Here is a 27,600-nt window from a genome sequence, read left to right as displayed (position 1 = left end):
ATGCATTCGTCTCTTTGAAATGGATGGTCAGCCGCACATTCATTAGAAATACACTCTTGCAACTTTTTTATATTGAAATTACTTAATATAATTTTAAAAAGTCTAATTTTTGTACAAAGAAAAAAAATCTCGTATACTTATTCTAAATAAAATGTTTTATATTTAATTCCATTCTACAATATAGGTATGGAATATAGATTTCGAAAATCTTTCTGTTCACTGATTGATTTATTATTGCATTGTTTTTTTTTTTTTTTTTTTTTTTTGTTTTTTTCCAGTAATGGCTCCTCGGAAACTCATGAGCAGAAAAACAGTTAGGTTCACACTTTGAAGGATTTCATAAAAATTTACAAATCGGCAGTTTTGGCATTAAAAATCATGTGCTAGATTCGCCAAACTGGTTTATTCTATCTTTGATTTATCACACTCAGGTATACATAAACAAAGAGACCGACAGACAGTTTAGTCATATTCAGATTTGAAGAATTCAAATACTCATTAACATATTACAGACAGATGATGATACGTATATCTGTGTTGACAAGAGCAATTCTATTTTTTTTTTAAACCAGCTGGAGTGGTCTTCGCAAAACTTTCATACATTCTGTATTATAAAGGCGTCATCAAAGAGATAGCATTGGCGTACAGTAGATAGGAAATATTAACCTTTGATGTGAATACAGCATTTTTCCTGCATCGATCATGTCATCCTTGGCGAATGTTTTTGGCGATTAATCCCTGGCAAGTAGTTAATAGTATCCAAAAATCGGATTTGTATTTTAGGCGCGTTTTCCCAAATCGATTGAAACAAAAATTTCACACAAAACTTGTAAAATTCCCATACCAAATTTGATATATTGTAATTATTGCATTTTTGTGATCATATTTACATGCTTCTGAAGGTACAGGCCGGTAAAGGGTTAACCCCTTGTTGGATTTGGTTGACAATTTGATAAGTGTCTAAATTATAGATGATAAATCTGTGCACCGACTTTTATCTATCTAATGCCCTTCGTTTTGAAGTTATGGCGTTAACTTATATTCGAGCGATTGGACAGACAGACTTCCTCTGAATGGATTTTGTATAACATTCGATAGAAATGTACAAATTATTTGTAAAGACTGTGTACCAAATTTTAGCCGTCTAGTTCAAAGCGCTTTTCAGTTATCAGTGTCGCAGATTTACAGACATTTCCCAAAAATGTGTTTTCGAAGAGTTCTAAAATGTGGAGATATCGTCAAAATCTAAAGTTCGAGTTTTTTTACGATTACAATACTTCCTCTATACTTTGAATACGAGAGAGTAAAAATTAAATATTTCTTCAATATATTACATGGATTTTTAGCTTAATTTTTCAAAACTATTTTGATAAATTGACATTACTGGTGAAAGAATAAGAAAAAAATCCATTTGTACATTTTAAATTATTTTTACTGGGATTTTTTATTACCTTAACAGAAAAAAAAAAAAAAAATTAACAGAAATGTATTTCAATTAACTTTACTTCTTTCTCACTGAAAACAATTACAAAAAAAAAAAAAATCGGTTGAAATAGAAATCAGTTTATAATAGACATTCCTAAAATTTTAATATGAATGAAACGATACTATTAAATGGATAAAAATATTTTATAATTTATTTGTAAAAGCAATTTTTTTTCTTGTATAGCGTTATATTTTTGCACTGCATACACTCAAGACAATGTCGTTACAATTGATAGTTGAAAAAATTTCATTAAGTTTTATGCAAAGAAATAAAACAAAAGAAAATAATATAAATATTTCCAAAATAGCGAAAATGGTTGTGAAATCTTTTTTTCCCCAAGTAGAATCCCGACTTAAATACTTCAATGTTTTTGCATTTGTCGTGCTGCCATCTACAGGGTGAAGATGAAAATATCTGAATTGCAGTTCAAAGGCAACATTTGAATCTAAGTTTCAAGAGATTTGAATCAACACTTACTTGAGAGGAGAATCATTAGAGCAGAAAGAGACTAATTTTCTTCAATTGTTTTTATTTCAAGTTTAAATTTATAATCCAAGTTTCTGCATTAAATGTATTGTTATCGAAAAGACTTAAAATTTATAATACTATTTATTTTATATTTTCTGAAACCATGCAAATCTGCTTCTGAATTCATTTTATGGGAAGATAGAAAAATGTCTGTTGTTTAAATATTTGTGAATTTTTTAAATTTGAAAATGATCTGAACAATTGGAGTTCTCTTTATATGACAGTCATTAGACACATAGAGCTAAGATACAACCCATGCCGTGGGAAGCACTTCCCGTCAATGATAGGGATTGGTCTTCCACATACCATTAATATACCCAGATGGTTGACGAGAACCAACCACCATTCCAAAAACTTCTCATCCTCAAATCTGCGATACCCTCCCCCCACACACACACTGAGGAGATTATATCTATATATATATATAAAACTCTAACGCATTAGGAACATAAATTTCTTTTATTACATACTAGCCGCCTTTGGTGACCAGCCGGTTCACCAATTTTAATGCTCTTTAAAATTTTGCTCCATCAAAATATTTTAAAGCTTCAAATTTTGAAAGTCATATAATTCACTCATAATATTTATTATAAAGGCCTTAAACCATAATGTACTATGTATCCCTCTAATTTTCTATGAGCTCCTGTAAAATTTCAACTTTAAATTAAAATGCAAATGATTAAGCTGTAATTAATATAAAAAACATTTTTTTTTACTGAAACTAAACATTTTTTTTTTTTTAATATGAGTACTGGAAACAGTGTCTTCAATGTATATTATAGAATAATTTTCATAACTTATGTAATATCTCAAGAATTATTTAACAGATTCATCATAAAATTCAGTCTTTTTACTTTCAAAAGGATTTAAATGATGTGAATAACAATATTTTATTTTGTTTCGGTCTATAAAATTAATTCAAAAAATTATGAAGTCTAAATTTTATAGATTCCTTTGGTTCCAAGGAGTTATATTCTGCCAAATATTCTTGATACTTCAATTTTAAATAAATAAATGAATGTTTGTATCTTCTGTTGCCAAATCTGATAGATTTAGGTAGTTTTGAATAAAATAGATTAAAACAATCAAATTTTAGGCCAATGTATTTTTAGAAACTCTGGGCGTTAATTGGGGTATCATCTGTTGAAACAGTCGATGAAATGGTCTAAAATCGGGCCACTTTTATAGAATAATGATATTCAAATATTCATAAAAAAGTCAGTTTTAGTGGCTGATTTAGTTGATTGGAGTGCAACGCTTTTTATTTAAAATACTAGCGTCTTGAGAATGTTCTATTAAATATGATTCACAGAGCAGAGGATCTAGATAAAAGCTAAACATTAGTCATTTATTAGAGCGTTTATATACTCACATATAATATAATTATTTACTTTATTTAGACCATTTTAATGCATGTATTTCTATTATTAAAGTTTTAAAAATTAGTTGTTGGGGCTTGAATTGAAAGGATATATATAAGCTACGTTTGCTTTAAATAAAGCTAGTTTATTGAATTAATAATGTAGATATTTTAAAATAGCATTGAAACCTTTATCTTGCATTTATTTTTTTAAAAAAGTATTATACTTCTTACTTATTTCATTTCAGACAAACACGTGCTGAAAATTATGCTTTTTTAAGTTTTTTCAATTTATTTTTTAATTTGAGTTTTTTGTCAATGAGATGGCAACATGCTGAGGAAACCTTACTTTTTCACATGCACGCGTAACTTGCTCGTGCATTTAAAATTTTATTTTTATTTCGAGAGAAATAAGTTGAAAAAAATGATCAAATTATTTTTTAAATATTCATTAAAAATTAAAAATTTTAATTAATATGTTAAAATATTGACATCATTGAAAAGATTATTTTTTGAACTTCAATTTGAAGTAAAAATCAATTTTATGTTGTTATATTTTCAGAAGTTATCGCATAAAACGCCGAAATTTCGCTTAATTTAATTAATTAAAATCTAATTAAAAATTCAAAAAAAAAAACGTGCCAGATTTGGTAACTGTAGGTCGAACGATTTAATCTGTAGAGCGCCAACACACACACACACACACACACTTTCAACTTTATTATAAAAAAGTATTAACTACTTTTATTAAAAGTATTTTACTTTATTAAAGTAAAAATATTGACAAGCTAATATTTTCAGCTTTGCTAGGGATTAAAATAGTTTCACATCTAAATTTTAAATGCAAAAATTATTTTTATATATAATTTTATTGTACATAAAATCTTTTATTTTCTAAAAATGGTTTTCAATTAAAAAGAAAATAATAACTGAGAAGAACTATTTAAAAAAATGGCAATCCAATAAAAAAAAATTAATTAAAAAAAAGGATTTTTTTAAAATTTTAAAATCGTTTGCATCTATTGAAATATTAATTCCATTTTGAAAAAAATTAATAAATATTACAGAAAAATTTGAGCGAAAATGAAATCGGTATACTTGAAAATTTAAAATTTTAAGATTATATAAAAGTATTTTTGTGAAATAATTTGGTCGAATTGATTGCGGAAAATCAGCAAAAATTTCTGTTCATATTTTATTGATTAAATATTTAGTTACTTTTTAAGTTTTGAGAAACTGTGAATGTTTTTTTTTTGTCTTAAATAATGCGAGCGCAAAGTGTGGTTGAATTCTGTTTTGTTGTTTAGAAGGAGATTTGAAACATACATAAATACATACATGCGTATATATTTGGTCTAGGAATTAATTCGTGTGGTTTTACAAGAGATGCCTTAATTAGCTTATTGTCCCATAGTTTCGTTTGTTCAAACATGCATTTAAAACTACTGTTATTGCGCATCTAGTTTAGTATATGCCATTTGGTTTAAGCGTAAACAACAACAATTTTTATTCAACTGAAAATGTCAAATTTTGTGCCTGATAAAGTGTTTTTGTGGGGGGCTCTTCTTCATTACTTTGACATGAAGAAAAGTGCTACAGAAAGTCATCGTATTTTGATTTAAGTTTATGATGACCATGCTCTAGCTGAGCGAACGTGTCAGAAGTGGTTTGCACGGTTTAAAAGTGGTGATTACGTCTTGGAAGACCAAGAATGACCTGGACAGTCAAAAAAATTTGGAGCTTCTGAAACCTGGTGAAACTATTAATGGAGAATGTTATCGACTTCAGTTGATGCGTTTGAAACAAGCTCTGGCCAGAAAATGACCAGAATGGGATAAAAGACATAATAAACTTATTTTTCAACATGATAACGCTCGACCACATGTCGCAAAACCGGTCAAAACATATTTGGAAAATGTCGGATGGGAAGTGTTACCCCACTCGCCGTATTCACCAGACATTGCTCCCTCAGACTACTACTTGTTTGATTGCATGAATAACGATTTGCTTGGACAGCGGTTCACTTCTTCAGAAAATATTGAAAAATGGATCTCTAATTAGATCGCTTCGAAAAGTGAGGAATTCTTTCGACACGGAATTCGTAAATTGCCTGAAAGATGGGGGAAAGTAGTGGCTAGCGATGGACAATATTTTTGATAACGTATTTATGTATTTTGATTTTGAAATAAAGCTTTATTTTTTTATTAAAAACCGCACGAATTAATTCCTAGACTAAATAGTAACAATGGCTTGTATTTATATTAAGGTTATATTATATTATAGATTTATATTATTATATATTTAATTATATTTTTTACAATAATTTAATCTAATTCAACTTCTTGCATGAATTATCATTCTATACTTATAACAAAGCTCAATGTGTGTGTGTGTTGGCGCTCTACAGGCCAGACCGTTCGACCTACAGCTACCAAATTTTGCACGTGCATACTTTGGAGACCCGGAATGTGCATCTCGGAGCGATTTATTTTTGAATTAGAATTCTAATTAATTAAAAATTAAGCGAAATTTCGGTGTTTTTTCGCGATAACTTCCGATAACATTATCTCACAAAAATGATTTTTACATCAAGTTAAAGTTCAAAAAAATTATCTTTTTAATGATACCAATCATTTATCCTATAAATTAAGTTTCTACTTTTGATGAATTAAAAAAATATTTTAACCATATTTTTAACAATTTATTTCTCACAAAATAAAAGTTAACTCGCACGAGCATGTTACGCTTGCATGAGAAAAATTAGTTTTTATCAACATGTCGCTATCACATAGATAAAAGCTCAAATTAAAAAAAAAATGTTAACTGTTACTAGATATGAAATCAAGAAAAGTGTAATATTCGGCACGTCTGTATGAAACGAAATAGATATAAAACATGATATCTTCTAAAAAATAAATGTAAAAAAGATTTTTATGATCTTTTACAATATCTACATTATTAATTCAATAAATCAGCATTATTTAAGCAAAATAAGCTTTAATATATATTCTTTTAATTCAAAGTACAATGGCTTGTTCAGTAAATATCATAACCTAAATCTGTTAATAGATATTTAGCTGACGATTCCTTTTCAGACATTTTATAACTGCTACCATTTTTATTTTGTTAAAATATTATTAAAAAGTAAAAGCAAACGATTTTTTCTTTGATAAACATATTTTGTTAATATTATTTCGTTTATTTTTTGTATAATAGCTGATGATCAATTGTAAACCTTCTGGAATCTGGCAATGATTGTAAGATACGCTGCTAAGTTGAACGAATAAACAAGCGGATGGAATTCTAAAATGCTTGGAGTATTATTTTAGTTTTAAGAATTTAAGATGCTCTGCAAGCTATAATTTGAAGCTTAAGAAAACGGGTAGTTTCTAGAAAGCATGCAAAAATGGCTAATATGTAACCCTTTAATAATAGAAATAACGTATTAAAATGGTTTCATTGAGGTAAATAATTATATTTCATGTAACCTGAGTCAATAAATGCTCTAATAAATTATGAATGCTTAGTTTTTTATATAAATCCTCTGCCCTGCGAATCATATTTAACAAAATCTTCTTGTGACACTAATATTTTAAATCAAAAGAGTTGCACTCCAGTCATCTAAATCAGTCATTAAAACAAACTGATTTATGAGAATTTGAATGTACTATTATTCAATAAAAACGGGCGATTTGAGATCACTTCATCGACCGTCTCAATGACGATAATCTAATTGCCTTCCATGGTTTCTCAAGACTGATTGGTCTAAGATTATGAAAATATTGATTGTTCTAATCTATTCTATTCAAAATTTTATAAGTGGATCAGATTTAAAAGCAGAAGAGAGAAACATTTATTTATTTATTTAATTGTTAACGTCTCAAGAATATTTCGCAGAATATGATTCTTTAGGACCAAAGGACTGTACAAAGTTTAGACTTCATAATTTTTTACGTGTATTTATGAACAACAAAATAAATTATCGTTATTTGCGTCATTTAAATCCTTTTGAAAGTAAAACCAAAAACAGAATTTTATGACGAATATCTATTTATCTAATCTAAAAATATTTTGATGAAGAAGTTATTAAAAGACAAATCACATAAAATATTAAATTCAAAATTAAAGTAGCGAATCGGCTGATCGCCAAAGGCGGCTAATTTTAAATAAATCAGGGGAATTCACGTGAAATTTGAGAATTTTCCGAGACAAGTATCAAACAGGAATTAATAATCCAATTCAAGATCATTCCCATTTATTTAATCATTCCCTATCTCCAATTTATTGAAGCATCTTACATATATAAATTATGTACATCTTATTATTTTGATTGCATACAGGGAAGGCTATTACGAAATAATACTCCATACACTTTTATCTGAGTCACAAATCATACAGAAAAAAACAAAGGTCAAAGATTAATGTTTAGTGCTTTTTCTTTTTCCTGCAATTTGAAATACAACCCATCACTTAAACGCTTCCACAGAAATGTAGGTCTTACTTTTTCAAAATAACAACATCCATTTATCTTTTACTGAATGTTTCCATCACGGATTTATTCAAAGAAATCCAATTTTTGGTGAGTAATTTATGAAATAATGCTTTTATTAAGAAATATTGATATATGAACATATGTAGCAATTGCTGGATTCAATTTCACTTCTCTACTAGCTTTAATAGCGATGTAATCATTGTAGTATTTTTTATTTGGACGGAGAACTGAAATGAGAGGCATTACAAAATATTTTTCCCTGCACTTTTTTGTGATTTGAGGTTGTTATAGATTTTTCTGTCTCTGAATTCGACAATTTGAGATAATTTATTATTATTACAAACCGCTAAAGGCGAGTGGCTGGTTCATTGAGAATATTGGGTATATTTAATTGCAAATAATTATTTGCATAGATATCTTCATGTCCACGATACTGCCATATAGTCATAGATTAAAACCTGATATTTTAATTGCCCTATTTAAGTTCTTTTATTATGTATATGAACCTTTCAAATAGAGGTCAGTATCATCATTTTTGCTATTAAAAACGTGAATGTTCGGTTCACCTATCTTCTAAATTTCGGAATATTGTAACTTCTTTATTAACTTTCTCGTATACGTAGAGAACGTACAGTATAGACCTCCTTGAGCTTGGAAAATGCCCTACTCTCTGAGAGAAAAATAACACAAAAACGCTTTGTGCTGGACGGATGATATTTGTTATATGGTCTTTAGAAGGCATTTAAAGATTTTATTGAGTAAAATCCGTTCAGAGGAACTCTATCTGTTCGTGTGTTAGAATAAAGTTGACACAATAACTACAAAATGAAGAGAACTAAATAGATGACATTCGGTACACATATTTAATATTTATAATCTAGATACCTATCTAATTTTGAACCAAAGCCAGCAAAGAATTGTGTGTCTGTCGGTCTGTACATATAGAAGCATGTAAATGCGATAACTCAACGACGCAATGATTCAAATAAATCAAATTCAATATGGGATTTTACTACCACAAGTGTAGTTCTGAGTCAATTTTTAGTTTAACCCTTTAAAGGGCCATTTTTTTCTAGTCATATTATGTTAAAATATTTTTAGGTGTGAAATTAGAATAAGAAAAAGGATTCATTTAGCTTAATAGATAAATTTAATTTGATAAATTAATTAATTTGGTCAATTAATAATTAAGTAACAAATCAAGACACATCATTTTATCTGAGATAAAGAACTAAAGCATCTAAGTTTCTGACATGCTAAAAAAATTTGTCAGAACTTTTGCCAACCTACATAAATTCATACAAAGATTGATAAATTTGGTGGGAAGCATACTTCCCACGGCCTTAGAAAGGGTTAAATCATTTGGGAAAAATTCATCTAGAACATAAAATCCATTTTCGAATACTATCAACCGCATACCAGAATGGATAATTGATGGATACGATAGCCAAGAATAACACGATAGATTCGGTAAAAATGATAAATTCACGCGAAATGCTAATATTTCGTAACTGTTGTACGCCAATGCCATGAAAAGCGTTTTCTCTAAGATTTCATCCTTATTACAGTATATGAGAGAAGTGTTGAGGAGATTTTTTCTTTTAAACTACAGATATATTAAACAGAATTCTTCTTTAGCTTTCAAAAATGGAAGAAAATTGCACAATTAAATATTAAATATTCAAATAATGAAAATGGCTTGGATTTTAGGATAACTGGTAATATATTGTTTAAAATCAAATAAAAAAATGTTTTTCAAAAAAATTGTCAAAAATTCAGGAAAAATTTGCGCGATTTTTACATTAGTATAATTAAAAAAGACTATGTCTGAAATTTTTAAAGGATGTAAAATTTATTTTTATGCAAGATTTTGGAAGTTATCGTGAAAAAACGCCAAAATTCAGCTTATTTTTTATTTAATTAAAATTTAAAATAAAATGTTAAAAAAAATCGACCCAAGATGCACATTTCCACCCTCAAGGTATACATGTGCAAAATCTGGCAATTGTAAGTAAGGTAATTTGGTAATTTGGCTTGTTGAGCGCTAACATACAAAACCGAAAGGCTCAAAATTACCAGATTCACTTCTCGAGCTCACGTTTTTAACGATTACAATTCTATGTATCGCTATATTGTACACCTCATATTTTTACCTACGCACATTTCTTAAGTCTCACGGAAATAAATAAGGTAATACGAAAATGTCACCAAATAATCGTCACTCTCTGTTTGGAAAATCCGTTGTTATTTTTAATGGCACAAAAATTGAGTTTTTTGCTGAGTAACTAACTGCCTTAAAAGAAAACAAAATGGGAATAGAAGGTTATTTTCGTTTAAGGTGGTATGAGCAAGCTAAAGAAATGTTAAATGAAGTCACAATTTTATACAAAGCGCTGACTTGCGATTTTAATGCAGCACTAGAATCCATCATTTCTGGAAATTCAAGCTTTAGGAAAGAGACATTGATTGCCCGTAAAATAAATAGAGGAAAATTCTGGAAAAGAATTTTCAGACTTATTTGCGTTTAATTGGTGAATTAATTGAAAGTAAAGAATTAAAAGTAAGTGCGTGTTCTGTATTGAAATTAAAATATTTTTGTTTGTGTTTTTGACTATTCTATCAAAACCCATAAAATGTTTTGCCAAATTTCCTAAAATGTTTTGTCAAAGTTCATAAAATGATCTGAATATTCCATATTTTTAAAAAATATTCCGACAAAATGTTCTAAATGCTCAGGAAATATTGAAAAGGATTTTCCGCCTATTATTTACGTAGAATTGGTCAATTTATTGAAAAAATTAAAAGTAGATGCATGTACTGCATTAAGATTAAAATATTTTTTTGTGTGTTTTTGACTATTCTATCAAAACCCATAAAACGTTTTGTCAATGTCCATAAAATGACCTGAATGTTCCATATTTTTAAAAAATATTCTGACTAAAGGTTCTAAATGCTCAGAAAATATGGAAAAGGATTTTCAGCCTATTATTTGCGTAGAATTGGTAAATTAATTGAAAGTAAAGAATTAAAAATAAGTGTAAATGCTGTATTAAAATTAAAATATTTTTTTGTGTTTTTAATTATTCTATAAAAGTTCGTAAAATGTTTTGACAATATTCATAAAATAACCTCAATGCTGGAAAATTTTATTTAAATATCCTAATTGAATGTTCTAAATGCATTTTAAATGCTCAAAAAATATGGAAAAGGATTTTATGCATATTATTTTTGTAGAATTCATTAATTAAATGAAAGTAAAAAATTAAAAGTATGTGCAACTACTGCATTAAAATTGAAATATTTTCTATGTATTTTAACTATTTTATTAAAACTCATGAAATGTTTTGTTAATGTTCATAAAATGTTCTCAATGTTTCCAAATTTTCTTTAAATATTCTAACTGAATGTTATAAAATACTCTTAGTTTTACATTCTTTAAATACTTTCAAGTGAAAGGAAATATAAATACTAGTTTATTCTATTTGTGTGTTCTAAATGAATATTTTAAATGTTCTGAAAATCTTGAAAATGATTCAGAATAAATGAATTTAAGCCTATTATTTGTGCAGAATTTGTCGAATAATTTCAGATGGGAGGAAATGTAAATATAATTCAAAATAAAAATTATTTCTTGAATTTTAAAATGTTTAGTTTTATGTTAAATTTTATAATTACGAATTATTTTAAATTTTGACTCATAAAGTCAAATATTTTCTATAAAATCGTTTGTTTGCGATAATAAAGATGGACGGGAATATATGAGTTTTGCTTTAAATAGTAAAAAGAAATGTAAAACTAAGCATATGCTTTCTTCTGTGATTCTAAAAGAAGTGTTTGTTTGTGCGTGTGTGTGTGTCAACGCTCAACAGGATAGAGAACAAAAGTCAAAAGTAGCAAATTGCGCCCCAAATGTACTTTAAAGTGCGCACATTTTAATGCCGATAATATTTTTGTGCATTTTTTTCTAATTTAATAATTTATTCTAAATATTGGTTAAACTAAAGAACACAGTTAAATCGCCAAGCTGTTATTTTTTAAAAACTGTAAATTACCAAATATAGTAACCTAACTGTATTCTTTATTTAATATTTGGCAAGTTCTTATACTATTTGACACAATTTGCAACAATTAGCTAAAAATCTGTACCTGTCCTTTAGTTTTACTGAAACATTTTTAATTTCATTTTTTGTAGTTACTTTCATTATTTTAGAAACTGCATTTAACCGAAATATAATTTTAAAGTGTCTCTTCAGTTTATCATCAGTATGGTAATCCAATCCTTTGGGTTTCACCTCCTTTAGGCGAGTAAGGGTGTCCTAATTCCGAGGTACCGAGGGATCTTTCCCTTTTTCTTTTTTTTTTCAGAAGATATATAAGAAGGAATTACTCTCTTAAATGGCATCAAAAGCATCATTTTAATGGAGAAAGATAATTTTCGTTCCCATTTCGTAGTTTGCATTTAGTTGTGGGACCCAAGGAGTAATATTGCGGCTTCTAGCTGTGGACATGCAGAGTGGGTGATGACTGCAAGGTCATTCTCAACTGCAGAGCAGAAAGAGGGATTTTTCAGATTAAGGTGAAAGTAACATTTGCTTCTCAGTTAGTGTTGAGTTCTGGACTGGATGCACGCAAAAGAATAATTACAAAGTTCAAACAGGGAGGGAAAGGTATATTTTTTCTACATATATGGATGGTGATTTCATTGGTTGTTTCTTTGGTGGGTTTTTCCAGTGTTGCTGAATTGTTTGTTTATGGGTGGTGAACCCCCCCCCCCATCCGCGGCCAACGGGAACAGAACGGATGTCCTATTCTTCACTGGACACGGCCCATTCCCGACATACCTACACAGACTCCATCTGGCCAACTCTCCATACTGTAGCTGTGGGGAGATCTTATCTCCCCACAGCTACAGTATGGAGAGTTGCCACTATGCCACCGACTGCACTTTAACTCTATCATGGCACATGAGAAGGCCAGAAACAAGTCTCGAGAAAGAATGGTATAGGAGATTTGCGAATACTCTTTATCGCTATAAACTATCATTAATGATTATCATTAATCTATAATGTTGTAGCCATGTTATAATAAAACACATTGACAAATACCAAGACCACTCAATTTTTAATATCAAAATGTCACTCATCAAAATTATTTTAAATTTTTCCATTGTAACAGAAATACACCAACATTAATTATCAATTTTTATCTTTTTTTTTAAATTTCTTTTTCCCTCTTCTTTTCCTTCCATCTTGTGCACATCCAACTCAGTGTTATAAGCACCGGGGGCACAGGATGCCATTATGTTATGTGGGTAGGGAAAATTGGTAAGAAATACAATCTTGCGATTTGGTATGTTTTGGTTATGTTTGTAAATTTAGTTTGGTGAGATATAAGAATAGTGTCTGTAAATTAGGTGCCACTCGATTGTCTGGGCACGAGTTAGTTGTTAGTGTACAATGGGGATGGGAATTTCTGATTTGAAGTTCAAAACCACTTTGATTTGAAGTTTTGAACCACAAAATCCCATGAAGATGAGACAGGCATATTTTCCCACCTGTGTGATTGGTGATTTTATGGTTGTCTCTTTTATGGTATTTCAACATAAAGCTGAAATTTTAAAGTGTGAATGACGAGTGCCAATGCGAATATCAAGTCCTGTAAATAGGCAATAAATGAGAAATTGCAGACATTTTGTGCGGTGGGAGTTCCAGAATTAGCTTAACTTTGGTTTAATAAATTGTGGAGGATTGTTACGAGCCAGGATAGAACCTGGGACCTTGTGGTTTGCAGCCCAGTAACATGACCACAATACAGAAGCAATTTCTCGAGTAGCGTAGCTGTTAACTGGCTTATAATCTTTCACCACAAACTCTCCCACTAGTGAGTCGGAGGTGAGACGAACGATATGACTGTTGAGTGGTGATGTACTAGCTGTTGATTCTAATGCGCCTGTACCCATTTGAGCATTTGAGTTGCGTCGAGCGTGTGCGGGTGAGTGGTTGCTGATGGTGTTGCTGCGTCAAGTGAGTCTGACGACTTTGGGTTGCTGCAGCTTTTTTGTGTGTTGCTGCGTCAAGTGAATATGACGACTTTGGTTTGCTGTGGGTAGATGGCGCCACAACAGTTGTACGAAGGTTGAAGGTTCATCGTCCGAGGTCACAAATGTGGAGGATTGTTACGAGCGAGGATAGAACCTGTGACCTTGTGGTTCGCAGCCGAGTAACATGACCACGATACAAAAGCAATTGCTCGGGTAGCGTAGCTGTTAACCGGCTGATAAGCTTTCCCCACAACATCTAGAAGAGTTGGTTTGGTCGATGGAAACTTTCTGGAGTAGTGGGACGGGTAATAACGAAGGTGCCTGGGGAGCTAGATGCCGTTGAGATGAGGTGGTCAGGCTTCGCCTGACTTTTGTTGCTGGGGTCAACCACTATGAACAAGAAAGGGTTTACAGTGGATGGTGATTTCGGCCACTCGATTGTTTCGACTTAATGCGTCTATGGAGAAAAGAGAGAGGCCAGATCAAGTTCAATTTAGATCTCCAAAGATCAAGTTCAATTTAGTAGAATCGATTGCCGGCGTAGCAGGATGGAGAATGTACTAGCAGTTGGTCACAACAAATCCTATTGATACTGCTTTGTTCAGTGGTAATGCAGTTGCAGGTTGTACTCAAGCATGGTAATCGATAAAGCAAGGTGAGTCATTTTTTTAGCAAACCATTTCAAAAATTATTTACCTCGCCACTCACTTGGAATTCTTACTTTGATGTATTGGCATTGTTGGTCATCCTTGGCAATAAGACGGGGCGCTTAAAATAGATTTCAATCTTGCGTTTATACACAAGCTTGTTGCAATGTTATAATTAAATGCATTTTTTTTGTTTGCAAAAAGTTGTAAATGGCATTGGCGACAAGCTTCCTTTGACGATAGAAAAGAAGACAAGATGGAAGATTTACGCCATTTAGAAATAAAATATTTTGAAATACAAGAGATGATTTGCAAACAATTAAAACATATTTCTTATGTATCATTTCTTCGGTAATACGTATGACAAGACTCAAATTTTCCTAACAACTTGTCGAATAGTTGAATGTCCATGTGTTCTCGATAACATATCGTTAAATAATTTTGTGATGTTTTGCTACATAAGTAATTTCCCCTTATTTTAGGTTAAAATAAGCATTATGAAAGCTGACGGCCCAGATGGTTTTCACAGCTGGATTGTGGCTGCAGGTTGTTGTGTATTGTATCTTCTCATGTACGGTATGACAAGAATATCTGGATTGCTATTCGTGGAGACGATGTCACTGTTCGATGTTGATAGGGAAAGCTCATCTTTCCCGTATGTGTTCGCTGTCACCATGAGGTATGTGTCGGGTGAGTGATTATTTCAGTTTTTTAAAAAAAGCTCCTTTAGTCTTCTTCCATTAAAATAAAAAGAAGTAGGGGTTCAGATTTGGAAGCTGAATTTCCTAATCGGTATATACAAGGTAATCTAAATTTCAAGAAAAAACTTTAAAAATCGGTATTTAGAAAATCAATAAAGATAAAAATAAGAAAAAAAAAAATGAGACAGTTCATTCAGAATGGATAAAAATTGGAATATTAAAAAAATCTCTCAAATAAGATATATACATAAAAAAAAATAGTGTAATTGTTAAAAAAATTCGACCTCGAAATTATGATAAATCTCTACTTTATACCTCCTTGAGTTCGATAAAACACATTTTAGGAATTTTGTCTGCCTGTCTGCCCTTAGTCTATTTTGGAAATTTTAACACTGTCGCAGGATTTGATTAATAAATATGCAAAATAGGCGACTGCATGATTAATGTTGTTAATTTAACAATGAGGACTTTTTCATATTAATGATAGCTATAACAACATTTCAGACACTGTTCGTCGTTTCTATGAAGTGACGTCACATTCAAATGGCGCTACTCTTCTTGTGCTTGCCACCACTGAATGTAGCAGTATCGACAGAAATGGCTCTACTCATTTATCGTTTGGTTTCTTACTTTTAATTAATTAATCTCACTCCAAAAAGAATAGCAAGAATATCGTTTGGTATTTCCGAACTGTTTCACAAATTTAATCGTCGCATTCTTGTGATATGCAAACATTTTTATTTTTCAACGACTTTTATATACTTTATAACCGCCTTTTTACGAATTTTACCTCATTATTACAAATTGTAAGTATTTCTCAAGGAATTTGTAAATATGTGGTAAATATTAGAATATAATTTTAAAATCAAATTGGATTAAAATCATTGGATTTTACCACATGGACAAAGGCTTTCAGATTATTCTAGTAATACAGAATTTGTAATGAACGGCAGGAAAGATGCTGTTATAATTGTTTGAAGCTAAAGGTACAATCAAGGAATGCTAGGAGAAATCCTTGTTTATTAAAAACTAGCAGTACCCACACAGCGTTGCCAGTGGCATAACATCCAAGAGGAAAAATTAGCTTTAAACTTAAATCTAGCCTCCATCCGATATGACATGGGCATGCCACGGAACATCAAACAGATAAAAATATATTTAGAAACCATCAAAAATAACTACAAAATAATTTATGGCACACATTTCGAAATATTTAAACTGTTAAAAAGGTAAAAATATGTTCCACGAGAAAAACATTCTTCGCTTAGGTCAATTCCAGCAGTGCGAAACGTTTGTTCTTGGGCTTTATTAGGAAAATAATTTCAATCGCAATTATAAAACTCCTTTTTTTAATTTTGATATGACTTCAATATACCACAACCTTTCCAATAAATGCCCTACAAAATGGTACAAATATCTCCAATGTAAGTTACTTTTTTTGGCATTGAATCGCTGTTTGAAATCAGACTAAACAAAGAAATGTATCGCATATGCATACCACTGCGCTTGCTATTTGCGCATGCGCAGTTTGAGGTTTGCGCATATGCGTAGTTAAGTGCAAAGCACAGATACTCCTGTTTTACGCATGCACGCATCATTGAAAGAAAATAATTAAAATCGCAATTACAAAACTCCTTTTTTTATTTTGATAGGACTTCAATATACTAAAACCTTCCCCAATAAATGCCCTACAAAATGGTATAAATGTCTCCAATATCAGTTAAATATTTCTAAAGTTTTTCTCTTTCAAACATACAGACGCTTTCAAGAGACTTCATTTTATACTAGGTATAGATTTATTAAATTTTGCATTTTAATGCATGGATTACTTAAGAAAATAATTGACGGCAAGACTATTGAAATGAATGGCATACAGTATATCGAAAAAGGGAACACAAAAGTTATTAATATATTTTTAAATTTTTCCTTAATCAAGTGTATTGAATTATATACTAAACACAATACTTTTTCAGAATGGAAATACGCAACTAGGAGAAAATTATCTTTATTACTAGCTGATCCGGCAAACGTTGTTCTGCCTTATAAATTATTTCTATTGAATATTCTGGTTGTTAGCGAATGCATTGTAAGTGTGTGGGGTTGGGATCTATGACAGAAAGAGGAATGGAGCGCTGTAGATGATGATCGCGGATAAAAAAAAACACACACACACACAAAAAAAACACCAACCATTCATTTTCTCAATACAATGTATTTCATTAACATAACAAACATATACATTGTTTGATCTCTTAAAAGTTAAACGTAAAGTGAAAAAAGTAATATATTTTTTGTCCTAAAGTATAAAAATGAAATAAAGAAAATCAATAGTCATTTCGAAGAGCAATTGAGTGTACGATATTTTTTCTCAGTCCGTCTTTAGCCAACACAAATAAACTCGATAGTTTGCCCACACGAGAACATGCCACGTGTGAAAAACATGGTGTGCCCAAATCTAAGCCGCAGACAGACATCGTTTGGCCTTGCGACGTGTTGATTGTCACTGAGAAGGCGAATCTAATAGGAAATTGAACGCATTTGAATTTGATTGCTATGTCTGTGAGAATCATTGGAATTCGTGGAAGCAAAACATTTTCGGCTCAGAATTTACCATTCAAAATGGTGGCTTCGATAAAGTTTTTCATCAATTTTTTAATGACCAATCGTGTGTCATTGCACAGCCATGGTGGGTTCAAATTCCGAAGTAAAATAACCGGAGATCCAACTTTCAGTCATAGAAGGTGTGGTGACATGCCTGGCAAATCCAGCGAGTTCAAAAACTCTGTTGGATAATTTACAGATTCGCTAGCATCGCAAACTGTATCGATCAATTTGTATGATACCAAGTCACCTGGCAACGACTGCTGTATCTTGAAGTTTAAATCGTCGAGGTCCACATTTTTTTGATGCCAAAATGGCTCTTTTTGCCAGCCACGCATGATTTGTGCATCATGTGCGTATTTCGAGAAATATGCGGTCAATGAGAGCATTTTGCAAATCAACGATAGAGCAGAAATTAGTGGGCAATTTTATACATCCAGTATTTTATTAGACAGCAACTTTTCCATCGCCGATATCTAACAATTGGTCCGAGAATGTGTCAGAAGATGGATCTTGTAGCATTTGGACGATCTTGTTTATTTTTAGCTGGACTGTTTCAACATTACGTCACAGTGGCGATGATTTGAAGCAAGCGTTGATCTCCTCAGCGTACGGCGAACGTGGATAGGAACACCCTAATTATCTAGCACTGTGAAATATACTTTACGGCCTATTCTCATACCTATCAAATACACATAAAAAATTTCATGAAAATCGGTGGAGCCGTTTCGGAGGAGTACGAACACAAACATTGTGACATGAGATTTTTATATGTTAGATTTTTATTACTACAATTATCAAAGATAATCATAGATCACACTATGTTGAATTTTCAAGCTTTTACTTCAGATAATGAAAAATGCTATTGCGCAAAATGATAATCAACAATACTTCTAAATTAAATGTCCATCAAAATTCACATCTACACATGACAATGTGAAATTTATATTGAAGGAATTGAGATGCGTCAGGATAGAACCTGGGACCTTATGGTTCGCAGCCCAGTAACATGACCATGATACAAAAGCAATTTCTCGGGTAGCATAGCTGTTAACTGGCTTATAAGCTATTCACCACAATATAAACCATGTTAAATTTTAATAACATTTCTCTAATTTTGAATTTAAAAATATACATTTTTTTTAATCCGTAGGTCCTATGTCAGGATTCCTTGCTCGGAGAATAGGAATTCGCTATGTCGTCATGCTCGGATGTTGCATGGCGTTTGTTGGGGTCGGAGCTTGCATGTTTGCCAAAAACATTGTGGTAGTAACCATCTTGTGGGGAGTCATACATGGTAATGAAATTGTTAACATATTTCTTGATTTTCCAATAATAATTATTCTACAAGGATTTTAATAATATTTCCTGTTTTTGATGATAATTTATTTTGCAGGGATGGGAGCAGGCTTTGCAACCTGTTTAATACCTCAAGTTGTGAATCTGTACTTTAAGAAATATACCACAAAAGTTTATGGCTTGACTTACGCTGGTTCGTCACTGTCAGGATTTGTGCTTACACCTATAACCGAATTCCTATTACATACTTATGGCTTACCAGGAACATATTTAATTTTAGCTGGGCTGATACTAAATGGATTAGCAGCAGCTATTCTCTTGAAAAAACCTGATTTCAAAATTACTAATTCTGAGCCTGAATGCCAGATTACGTTTGGTAATAAGTCAATGAAGGAATATGAAACAAATGATGTTGTCGTCGGTTTGGGATATCGGCTTATTCCCCATTATTCATTAATAAATACAGAAGCATCATCAAACATCAAAGATATTAATGATGGTACCAGGAAAATAATTGATGTTTCTGTCATTAACCATTTGATAGATAGTATGGAATCAAATAATGATGTGAAAATAAATAAAGAATTTAATGATGATGTGAAATTTAAACATGAAGTAAATCTGAAAGATTCCTCGAAGAAACCCGATGCGCAACTAATATCTCAAGGTATTGAGCCATCATCACTTGATATCAGTAAAAACGGAAAAAAAGATTCAAAAAGCAGTTTGAAGCAAATTTTAGATCCTAACGCTCTTTCTAAAAATACTGATTCAAGTGAGTTTTTATCTATTTCAAAGAAAGACGATACAAAATTTTATAAAAATATCAAAAGACGAAATGGAATATTTGCCTCTAAGGACAACAACAACTATTCCAGAAATGAATCGCCATCTGTAGATAATAGTATAGACAATCCTGTTCTTGATGGCGAAGACAGGAAAAAGTCTTGGATCAATGACATAACTATATTCAAAGATCCTGTGTACATTAGTCTCTGCATCGGGGAAGCCCTGTCTACCTTCCTGTTTGTTGTAACCCCAACAATTCTTGTTGACTACGGTCTGGACAAAGGTATTCCTGTCGAAGATTCTGCATACCTGTTGATGGCATTTTCTGTTTGTGATATGTCGGGTAGTCTATCCCTTGGCTGGATTATAGACACCGGTATTTTATCGAAGGCGCACTTCACAGCTGTGTGCTTCTGCGTGTCAGCCGCAAGCTTTGTTCTTCTAGCGTTTTCTACCAGTTATACGATGATGTTGTTTGGGGTCATACTGGAAGGACTGTCTTTAGGGGCACTGGCACCTATATTTCCTGGAATAATAGGAGAATACATAGACAAAACTAAGCAGACTGTTGCAATATCGTCAATAGGTTTCTTGTATGTGCCAGTCAGTTTCACAGTGTCTCCGTTGATTGGTAAGTATCAGAACATGATTTTAATAATTATCAAATGAAGTTTAAGTATGCAAATGTGTATGTCGGTGCTACAGAGGACAGATAATCTTAGAGCTATCAAATTCTATATAGATATAGAGTCTCCCAAAATTGATGCAAGATTTGAATTTGCCACCACTTGTGCAGTAAAGTGTTGGCAACCCTATTAAAAAATCATTACAGAACTGATACTCGTATGGTAGGGTTAGTAAAAATGGAGCGTTAAACAATACAACAACGGAATAGAGCAAGCTTTGAATTAAATAAAAAACACAGTTTTTTCTTTAAACTTTTATATATTTATTGAATCTTAAAGTACACAGGATAGGGTTATGTATGGAATAACACATAGGGCAAAAGATCTCCACCGCTTTGCAAAAACACATACCCACTCTTTTGTCGAAATTTTTCATGACTATTTTGCATAAATGTGGCTGAATTTCGTTGATGCAGCGTTGAATTTCTCCTTCAATGTACGCGTGCTTGTGTGCTTGTTGGCATATACTTTTGACTTCAAGTAAATGCATAAAAATAAATCCAATGGTGTTAAATCACACTATCTATAGAGGCCAATTCTCAAATTTTCGAATTGTGGCTGCCAGACTCATTAGTATCGAAATATTGTTCAACAATGAAAGCACACTGTTCTATTGTGAAACGCTCCATTTTTAATAATCCTAACCAATAATCCAAACTGATTTTTTAATAGGGTTGCCAATACTTTATTTCACGAATGGAAACAAATTCAAATCTTATGTTAAATATGGGATACTTTAGAAGGTGGAAATATGAACCTCGAAGCGTATTCTGTTTTCAGATTTTAATAAGTAATTTCAAATTTTTATTAATTAATTAAAAATTAATCGAGCTCCATATAACACAAATAATCATATAGCTCAGATTTTATCTGTACACCAATTAAAAAGTTAAAAATAATTGTAATTTTATTGTTATCTGTTTAATAGACAGAAAATTTTTCTTTCTCCTAAATTTACAAAAAAAAAAAAAAAAAAATGCATGATTTTTAACAATCGAAAAAAATTCAACCCAAAGGCATTAAAACTCTACAAATGTAATAATATAATAAGATTTTTTTTAAAAGATACAATTATAAAATTAATTTCATGTAAAAATAAACTGTTGTAACTCTCACACTAGTTGATTAATTAATTGTCATCAAACTGCAATGAACACATCTTAGATGATAAGTCGTAGTTATAGCTGAATTAAAACTCATCATTATCTCGTTATTGAGCAAAGAAAGGGATAAGAAACAGCAGGAGTGTTTCGAAATTTTTTCTCATACTCTGTAATAAATATGTTATTCCATTCATTTAAGTTTTTGCATTTTTGAATTATCGGTTTCCCATACATGCAAATGTATGATCAATGGATGGTTAACACTTTGTTTGATTCCTTTTAAAATTGAATGTATATCTACACTTTAGATGTTAAATCCGTGCAGCAAATTCTACTATATAGTTCTTTACGTGTTGTTGTCATTGTGTTGTCTTATATTGGAACTGCCGGACAGACTGACTTCCTTTGATTCGATTATGCACAAAAGTTGATAGAAATCTTCAAATATGGTATAAAGACCCGATAAGAAATTTCACCAATCTTGCTTAAGGCGTTTATGAGTTATGTTAGCTACAGAGAGAAATTTCATCCATCTTGCTTAAGGCGTTTATGAGTTACGTTTGTTACAGAGAGAAATTTCACCAATCTTGCTTAAGGCGTTTATGAGTTACGTTTGTTACAGAGAGAAATTTCACCAATCTTGCTTAAGGCGTTTATGAGTTATGTTTGTTACAGAGAGAAATTTAATCCATCTTGCTTAAGGCGTTTATGAGTTACGTTTGTTACAGAGAGAAATTTCACCAATCTTGCTTAAGGCGTTTATGAGTTATGTTTGTTACAGAGAGAAATTTCATCCATCTTGCTTAAGGCGTTTATGAGTTACGTTTGTTACAGAGAGAAATTTCATTCATCTTGCTTAAGGCGTTTATGAGTTATGTTTGTTACAGAGAGAAATTTCATCCATCTTGCTTAAGGCGTTTATGAGTTATGTTTGTTACAGAGAGAAATTTCATCCATCTTGCTTAAGGCGTTTATGAGTTACGTTTGTTACAGAGAGAAATTTCACCAATCTTGCTTAAGGCGTTTATGAGTTACGTTTGTTACAGAGAGAAATTTCACCAATCTTGCTTAAGGCGTTTATGAGTTATGTTTGTTACAGAGAGAAATTTCACCAATCTTGCTTAAGGCGTTTATGAGTTATGTTTGTTACAGAGAGAAATTTCATTCATCTTGCTTAAGGCGTTTATGAGTTACGTTTGTTACAGAGAGAAATTTCACCAATCTTGCTTAAGGCGTTTATGAGTTACGTTTGTTACAGAGAGAAATTTCACCAATCTTGCTTAAGGCGTTTATGAGTTACGTTTGTTACAGAGAGAAATTTCACCAATCTTGCTTAAGGCGTTTATGAGTTATGTTTGTTACAGAGAGAAATTTCACCAATCTTGCTTAAGGCGTTTATGAGTTATGTTTGTTACAGAGAGAAATTTCATCCATCTTGCTTAAGGCGTTTATGAGTTACGTTTGTTACAGAGAGAAATTTCACCAATCTTGCTTAAGGCGTTTATGAGTTACGTTTGTTACAGAGAGAAATTTCACCAATCTTGCTTAAGGCGTTTATGAGTTACGTTTGTTACAGAGAGAAATTTCACCAATCTTGCTTAAGGCGTTTATGAGTTATGTTTGTTACAGAGAGAAATTTCATTCATCTTGCTTAAGGCGTTTATCAGTTATGTTTGTTACAGACCGAGACAGATATTTGATTATCCCTGATTGGATAACCAGACTTTTTATGAATGGATCTAATGCGAAATTTAATAGAGAATTGCAAATTTAATGTTAAAGACCGTAACCAAATTTGATCACTCTAGCTCAAAGTATTTTGAGATAGACATTCAGAACGATAGACAAATATAATTCCAAAGCTATATTTTTCGGACTCAAAGAAGTGTGAAACAAGGAGATTCGTCAAAATTTGAATTCAAATTTTTTTTATGATTACAATATTTTGTATACTCAGTATGCAAAGTAACTAGAACCTTTATGAAATGCCTAAAAAAAAGTCTTTTAATTCATAATAACGTCAAGAAACTGAGGCTTCATAACACATATTTTTGTCCTTGCTGTATTTGGTTTGAAAATGATAAATATCTCCATGCTTGCTTTTGACTTAGTCACTTTTCATTTGAGCATGAATCATTTTTATTTGTCATTCCTTTTAACAAAGGAAATTTTTCTTTCAGCGACCATGAAAAACTGTAAAGTAAATGTGACAATAATGCATTTTGTGAGGATAATTACCAAAACGCATAGATAATATTTGAAGGTCACCTTACTTTTTTTCACTTTCTCATATACGTAGCATAAAAAAAGTATAGTAATCGTCAAAAACTTCGAACTCGAGAGTTTGACGAATCTTCACATTTTAGATTGTCCTGAAAAAAACATTTTTGGAAAATGTCCTATTGTCTGATTGTGACAAAGATAACTCAAAATCTATTTGAGCTAGACGGATGAAATTTCGTATACGGTCTTTATAACAAATTTGTGCATTTCGATCAAATTTTTAAGCAAAATCCGGTAAGATAAAATCTGTCTGTCCCGCAATTCGAATATAATTTTACACGATAATTACAAAGCGGAGAAAGCTAGGAAAATAACATTCATTACACATATTTAACTTCTATAGTCTAGACACCTATCAAATTTTAAGCCAAATCCAACAAAGAATTGACAATCTGTCTGTCTGTATTTTTAGAAACATGTAAACATGGTAGCTCAAAAACGCAATAAGTTAGATATATTCAATTTTTTGTATGATTTTGTGACTATAAGTATAGTTCTGTTATCAAATTTTTGTTTTAATAGATTGAGGCAAACGCATTTAGAACCCAAATTTGAATTGTCGATATTATTAACCGCATGCCAGAGATCAATCGCCAAATAACTCGCCAAGGATGATACGGCAGATTCAGTGAAAATGCTAAATTCACACCAAAGGTTTATATTTCGTAACTATTGTACGTAATTCTATGCAAGAATATGCGAGAAGGGTTTGGGGAGACCACTCCTGCCGGTTTACATATAAATTAGAGTTCGCATTTGAAGTATAACAGCTAAGAAATATGCGGGACTTGTAGAAAATAGAAACTATCATTTAATGTTCTAATTTCACCCAGAGACTTTTTTTAATGTTATTTTTGGTATAATTCAAATTTAACGGCTATCAAAAAGCGCCAAGAAAACATTTAGCCAAATTATAAAAATACACTCAAGTGCATTATTATTTATTATGAAACATTTTGAATGTGCGCATCACATGCTGTATTATTTGACGATTAAAATCGCCAAATTGGTGAAGTTTTTTCTTGGCGTTTTTTTTGGTCGCCTTTACAATTAACAAGTACTTAATTTTTAGTACTTAGACCTGAACGCCATACTTTTTTTCTGTTTCAGGTTATTTCCGTGATTATATAGGTTCATACGTTTATATGTTCTATTTGATGTGTGGCATATCCATCACCTGCAGCCTTCTTTTTCTATGCATGCCTAGAATAGCGAAATGCCGGACCAGAAGTTGAAAGAACTTATCAACCATCATTCTTTCGGATTCTTCATCTTCATCGTGATTTCCCCCAACTTCAATTAGCGAAACTAATTACATGAAGATTACGGTGCTGACATCTTCATCTTGATGTGTTTATATTTCCCTTTGTGTAAATAAGTTTAATTAATCAACAGTCATCAAAATGCCTTCTCAATTCTACTTATTACTATTGTTTATGATCTTTAAGAATACATTCATCAAAGTTCATTATTCAACGGAAAATCGTGTTGCCATCTTTCAGAAGAAAGAACAATTTTTTTCCCCCTCAAGTCGCATGGAATTTTCGTGTCGATAGAGTTATCTTTGTTCTAAAGAATTACTTCATTGCATAATATATTGTTATTGAGACCTTTGAACTTGTTTTTATCATTTAAAACTTTTAGTCTGTACGATTTGTAATAAAGAGTGGCTAAGCTTTGATATACCGTCATTTGGCGAACTTGCGAGGTTGACAATTTGGCGTTTTTGCTACCGTTACGCAATTGCTGCGTTCGCACCACATTCGGCCATTTCGCTAAAATTTGGCTATTTTTTTTGGCGAAAATGACTGTATATCAAAGCTGTTCCAAAGTGTCTGTGTTCTTACAGACTGTAAAATTTCGAAAATCGTATCATGTCTTATTTATTTCTATAAAAAAATTCGATGTTTTTTTTTAATGTAGTTAGTTTTCTAATGTCCAATTTCTATTTCATTTTAGATGCTACACACGATGAGCCAAAATTAGCCAATTATTTAACTTTTTAAAAACTAGCCTCCTTTGGTGACAAGTTTGCTCGCCCTAGATTATTGACTCTCTAGGCTGTTAAATTATTAATATGGATGCATTTCTTTAAAAAAACATTTCAATTTGTAAATTGAAGCGATTAAAACACATGAATTCGATTAAAACAGTTTACTGCAAATAACAAGGTATAATACTAAATAAAAATGGTAGTGAAAATTCCTCTGCGATGGAATGCGAATGGTTTTAATCCCACAAAAACATTGTTTCAGATAATGTGTCAAATTGAATTAAAAGCATTATTAAAGTGAAATGAAAAACTATACGAAAATGAAATTGATGTAATCAAAATTGTAATTTTTTTAGTCTCAAGATACAAATACAAAGGCATTTTTATAAGATAATTTTTTTAAAAGATATGGATATCAGTTTCCATTGGTAGCTCATAACGATTACAGCTAGACTTAAAATGAATATACGGCGGCAAAATTGGCACATTTTGGAACGATTTGTCGCCAAATATAATCGTGACAATTTTTTTATTACAACTTTAAAGGCTTTTTGTTATCATTTCTGATATATACCCAGGATATCAGACTTTTAGAAAGTTTTTTAATGATTGGCACTATCTTGGCATGCTTGGCGAGAAACGATTTATTAATTCTTATCACGATTGCTTATCTGGCAGCGGTTCAGCCTATTTTTGCACTTGATTGGACTTTTCGTTTGACGCTTATTTCTTGATTTCCTTATATATTTTTTTCTTCTGACTGAATGTTCTCTTTGGCGACATGACGAACTATTTTCAGACCACATCTAATAATATTTTGCAGCTTCGGAGCATTTGAATCAGTACAGTTGTAAAAATTTTCAATGAATGAAGCAGTCTGAAATTCGAATGATGTTTTGTTTATATTTATTTGGCTGTTGCCATTCGAGAGTTAGTAATAAGCCCGATTTCTGTTCCACATATATTACTGTTTTATATATATAGATGTTTACAAATGATGAGAAACAAAAATGCGTTACAACATATTTAATGAAATATTTAAATGAATGCTTTACTGAAAAAACTACATAAAAGATACTGTTAGACAGCAAAACGTAACATTTTTAAATTCATGAAAAATATTTTTAAAAAAAATATAAAGGAGATTGGACCTGATTATAGAATGATAATATTTCAAGCTTAATTCATATGCTTTTAGAATATTTTTGAAAATTTACACTTCATTTTACCAGTAATACCATTCACGCACAAAGAATAAAAAGTTTTTCAGATAATTATCTGATAGAAGTAAACCTTCCAATGAAAAAAGTACAAAATATCAAAGATTGGTATATCAGATTGATACTTCAATTTAAAATAGGTTTTAAAATTTGTCTTTCAGAACGTTTCAATTTGTTCTCTAAATGTAACGAGAAAACACAAATGGCTAGTAAAGCGTTTTATGCAAATTTATAAAGTAGTATTCTTTATTAAATTATAGGAAACTCAATCAATAGGTTTAGCACAATGTTTTGAGTTTAATAAGACACTAGTTGATAGAGAAATTAGTGTAGCTAATAAAATAGATATGGAAATACAAGATAATTTATTTT

General features: G+C 31.2%; 1 protein-coding gene across 3 annotated transcripts; it reads left to right on the top strand.

Annotated features, from left to right (window-relative positions):
• The first annotated feature begins 7,838 nt into the window (after positions 1-7,838).
• On the top strand, positions 7,839-25,843 carry LOC129984285 (uncharacterized). Of its 3 annotated transcripts, none has more exons than XM_056094140.1 (5): positions 7,839-7,953; positions 15,036-15,243; positions 19,009-19,152; positions 19,252-20,574; positions 25,126-25,843. In XM_056094140.1, exons 2-5 carry the CDS (start codon positions 15,051-15,053, stop codon positions 25,248-25,250), a joined length of 1,785 nt encoding a protein of 594 aa, XP_055950115.1. In that variant the 5' UTR covers positions 7,839-7,953; positions 15,036-15,050; the 3' UTR covers positions 25,251-25,843. The 3 variants fall into 3 exon arrangements, with proteins under 3 accessions (XP_055950115.1, XP_055950114.1, XP_055950116.1); XM_056094139.1 differs by lacking the exon at positions 7,839-7,953 and adding an exon at positions 10,250-10,426; XM_056094141.1 differs by lacking the exon at positions 7,839-7,953 and having other exon boundaries at positions 15,096-15,232.
• The last annotated feature ends 1,757 nt before the right edge of the window (positions 25,844-27,600 follow it).

The sequence above is a fragment of the Argiope bruennichi genome, chromosome 9 (assembly GCF_947563725.1).
Source record: "Argiope bruennichi chromosome 9, qqArgBrue1.1, whole genome shotgun sequence".
NCBI classification, from domain to species: Eukaryota; Metazoa; Arthropoda; class Arachnida; order Araneae; family Araneidae; genus Argiope; species Argiope bruennichi.
Note: the sequence above shows the minus strand (reverse complement) of the source record. Positions and strands in the feature narration are given on the sequence as shown.

What these genes read in the sequence shown, in the direction of transcription:
- LOC129984285 (XM_056094140.1), top strand. Translation starts at nt 15,051, where the DNA reads ATGAAAGCTGACGGCCCAGATGGTTTTCACAGCTGGATTGTGGCTGCA. An exon ending in CTTGTGGGGAGTCATACATG is followed by an intron (nt 19,153 to 19,251) that starts GTAATGAAATTG and finishes TTTATTTTGCAG; the next exon opens with GGATGGGAGCAGGCTTTGCA. An exon ending in CACAGTGTCTCCGTTGATTG is followed by an intron (nt 20,575 to 25,125) that starts GTAAGTATCAGA and finishes TTTCTGTTTCAG; the next exon opens with GTTATTTCCGTGATTATATA.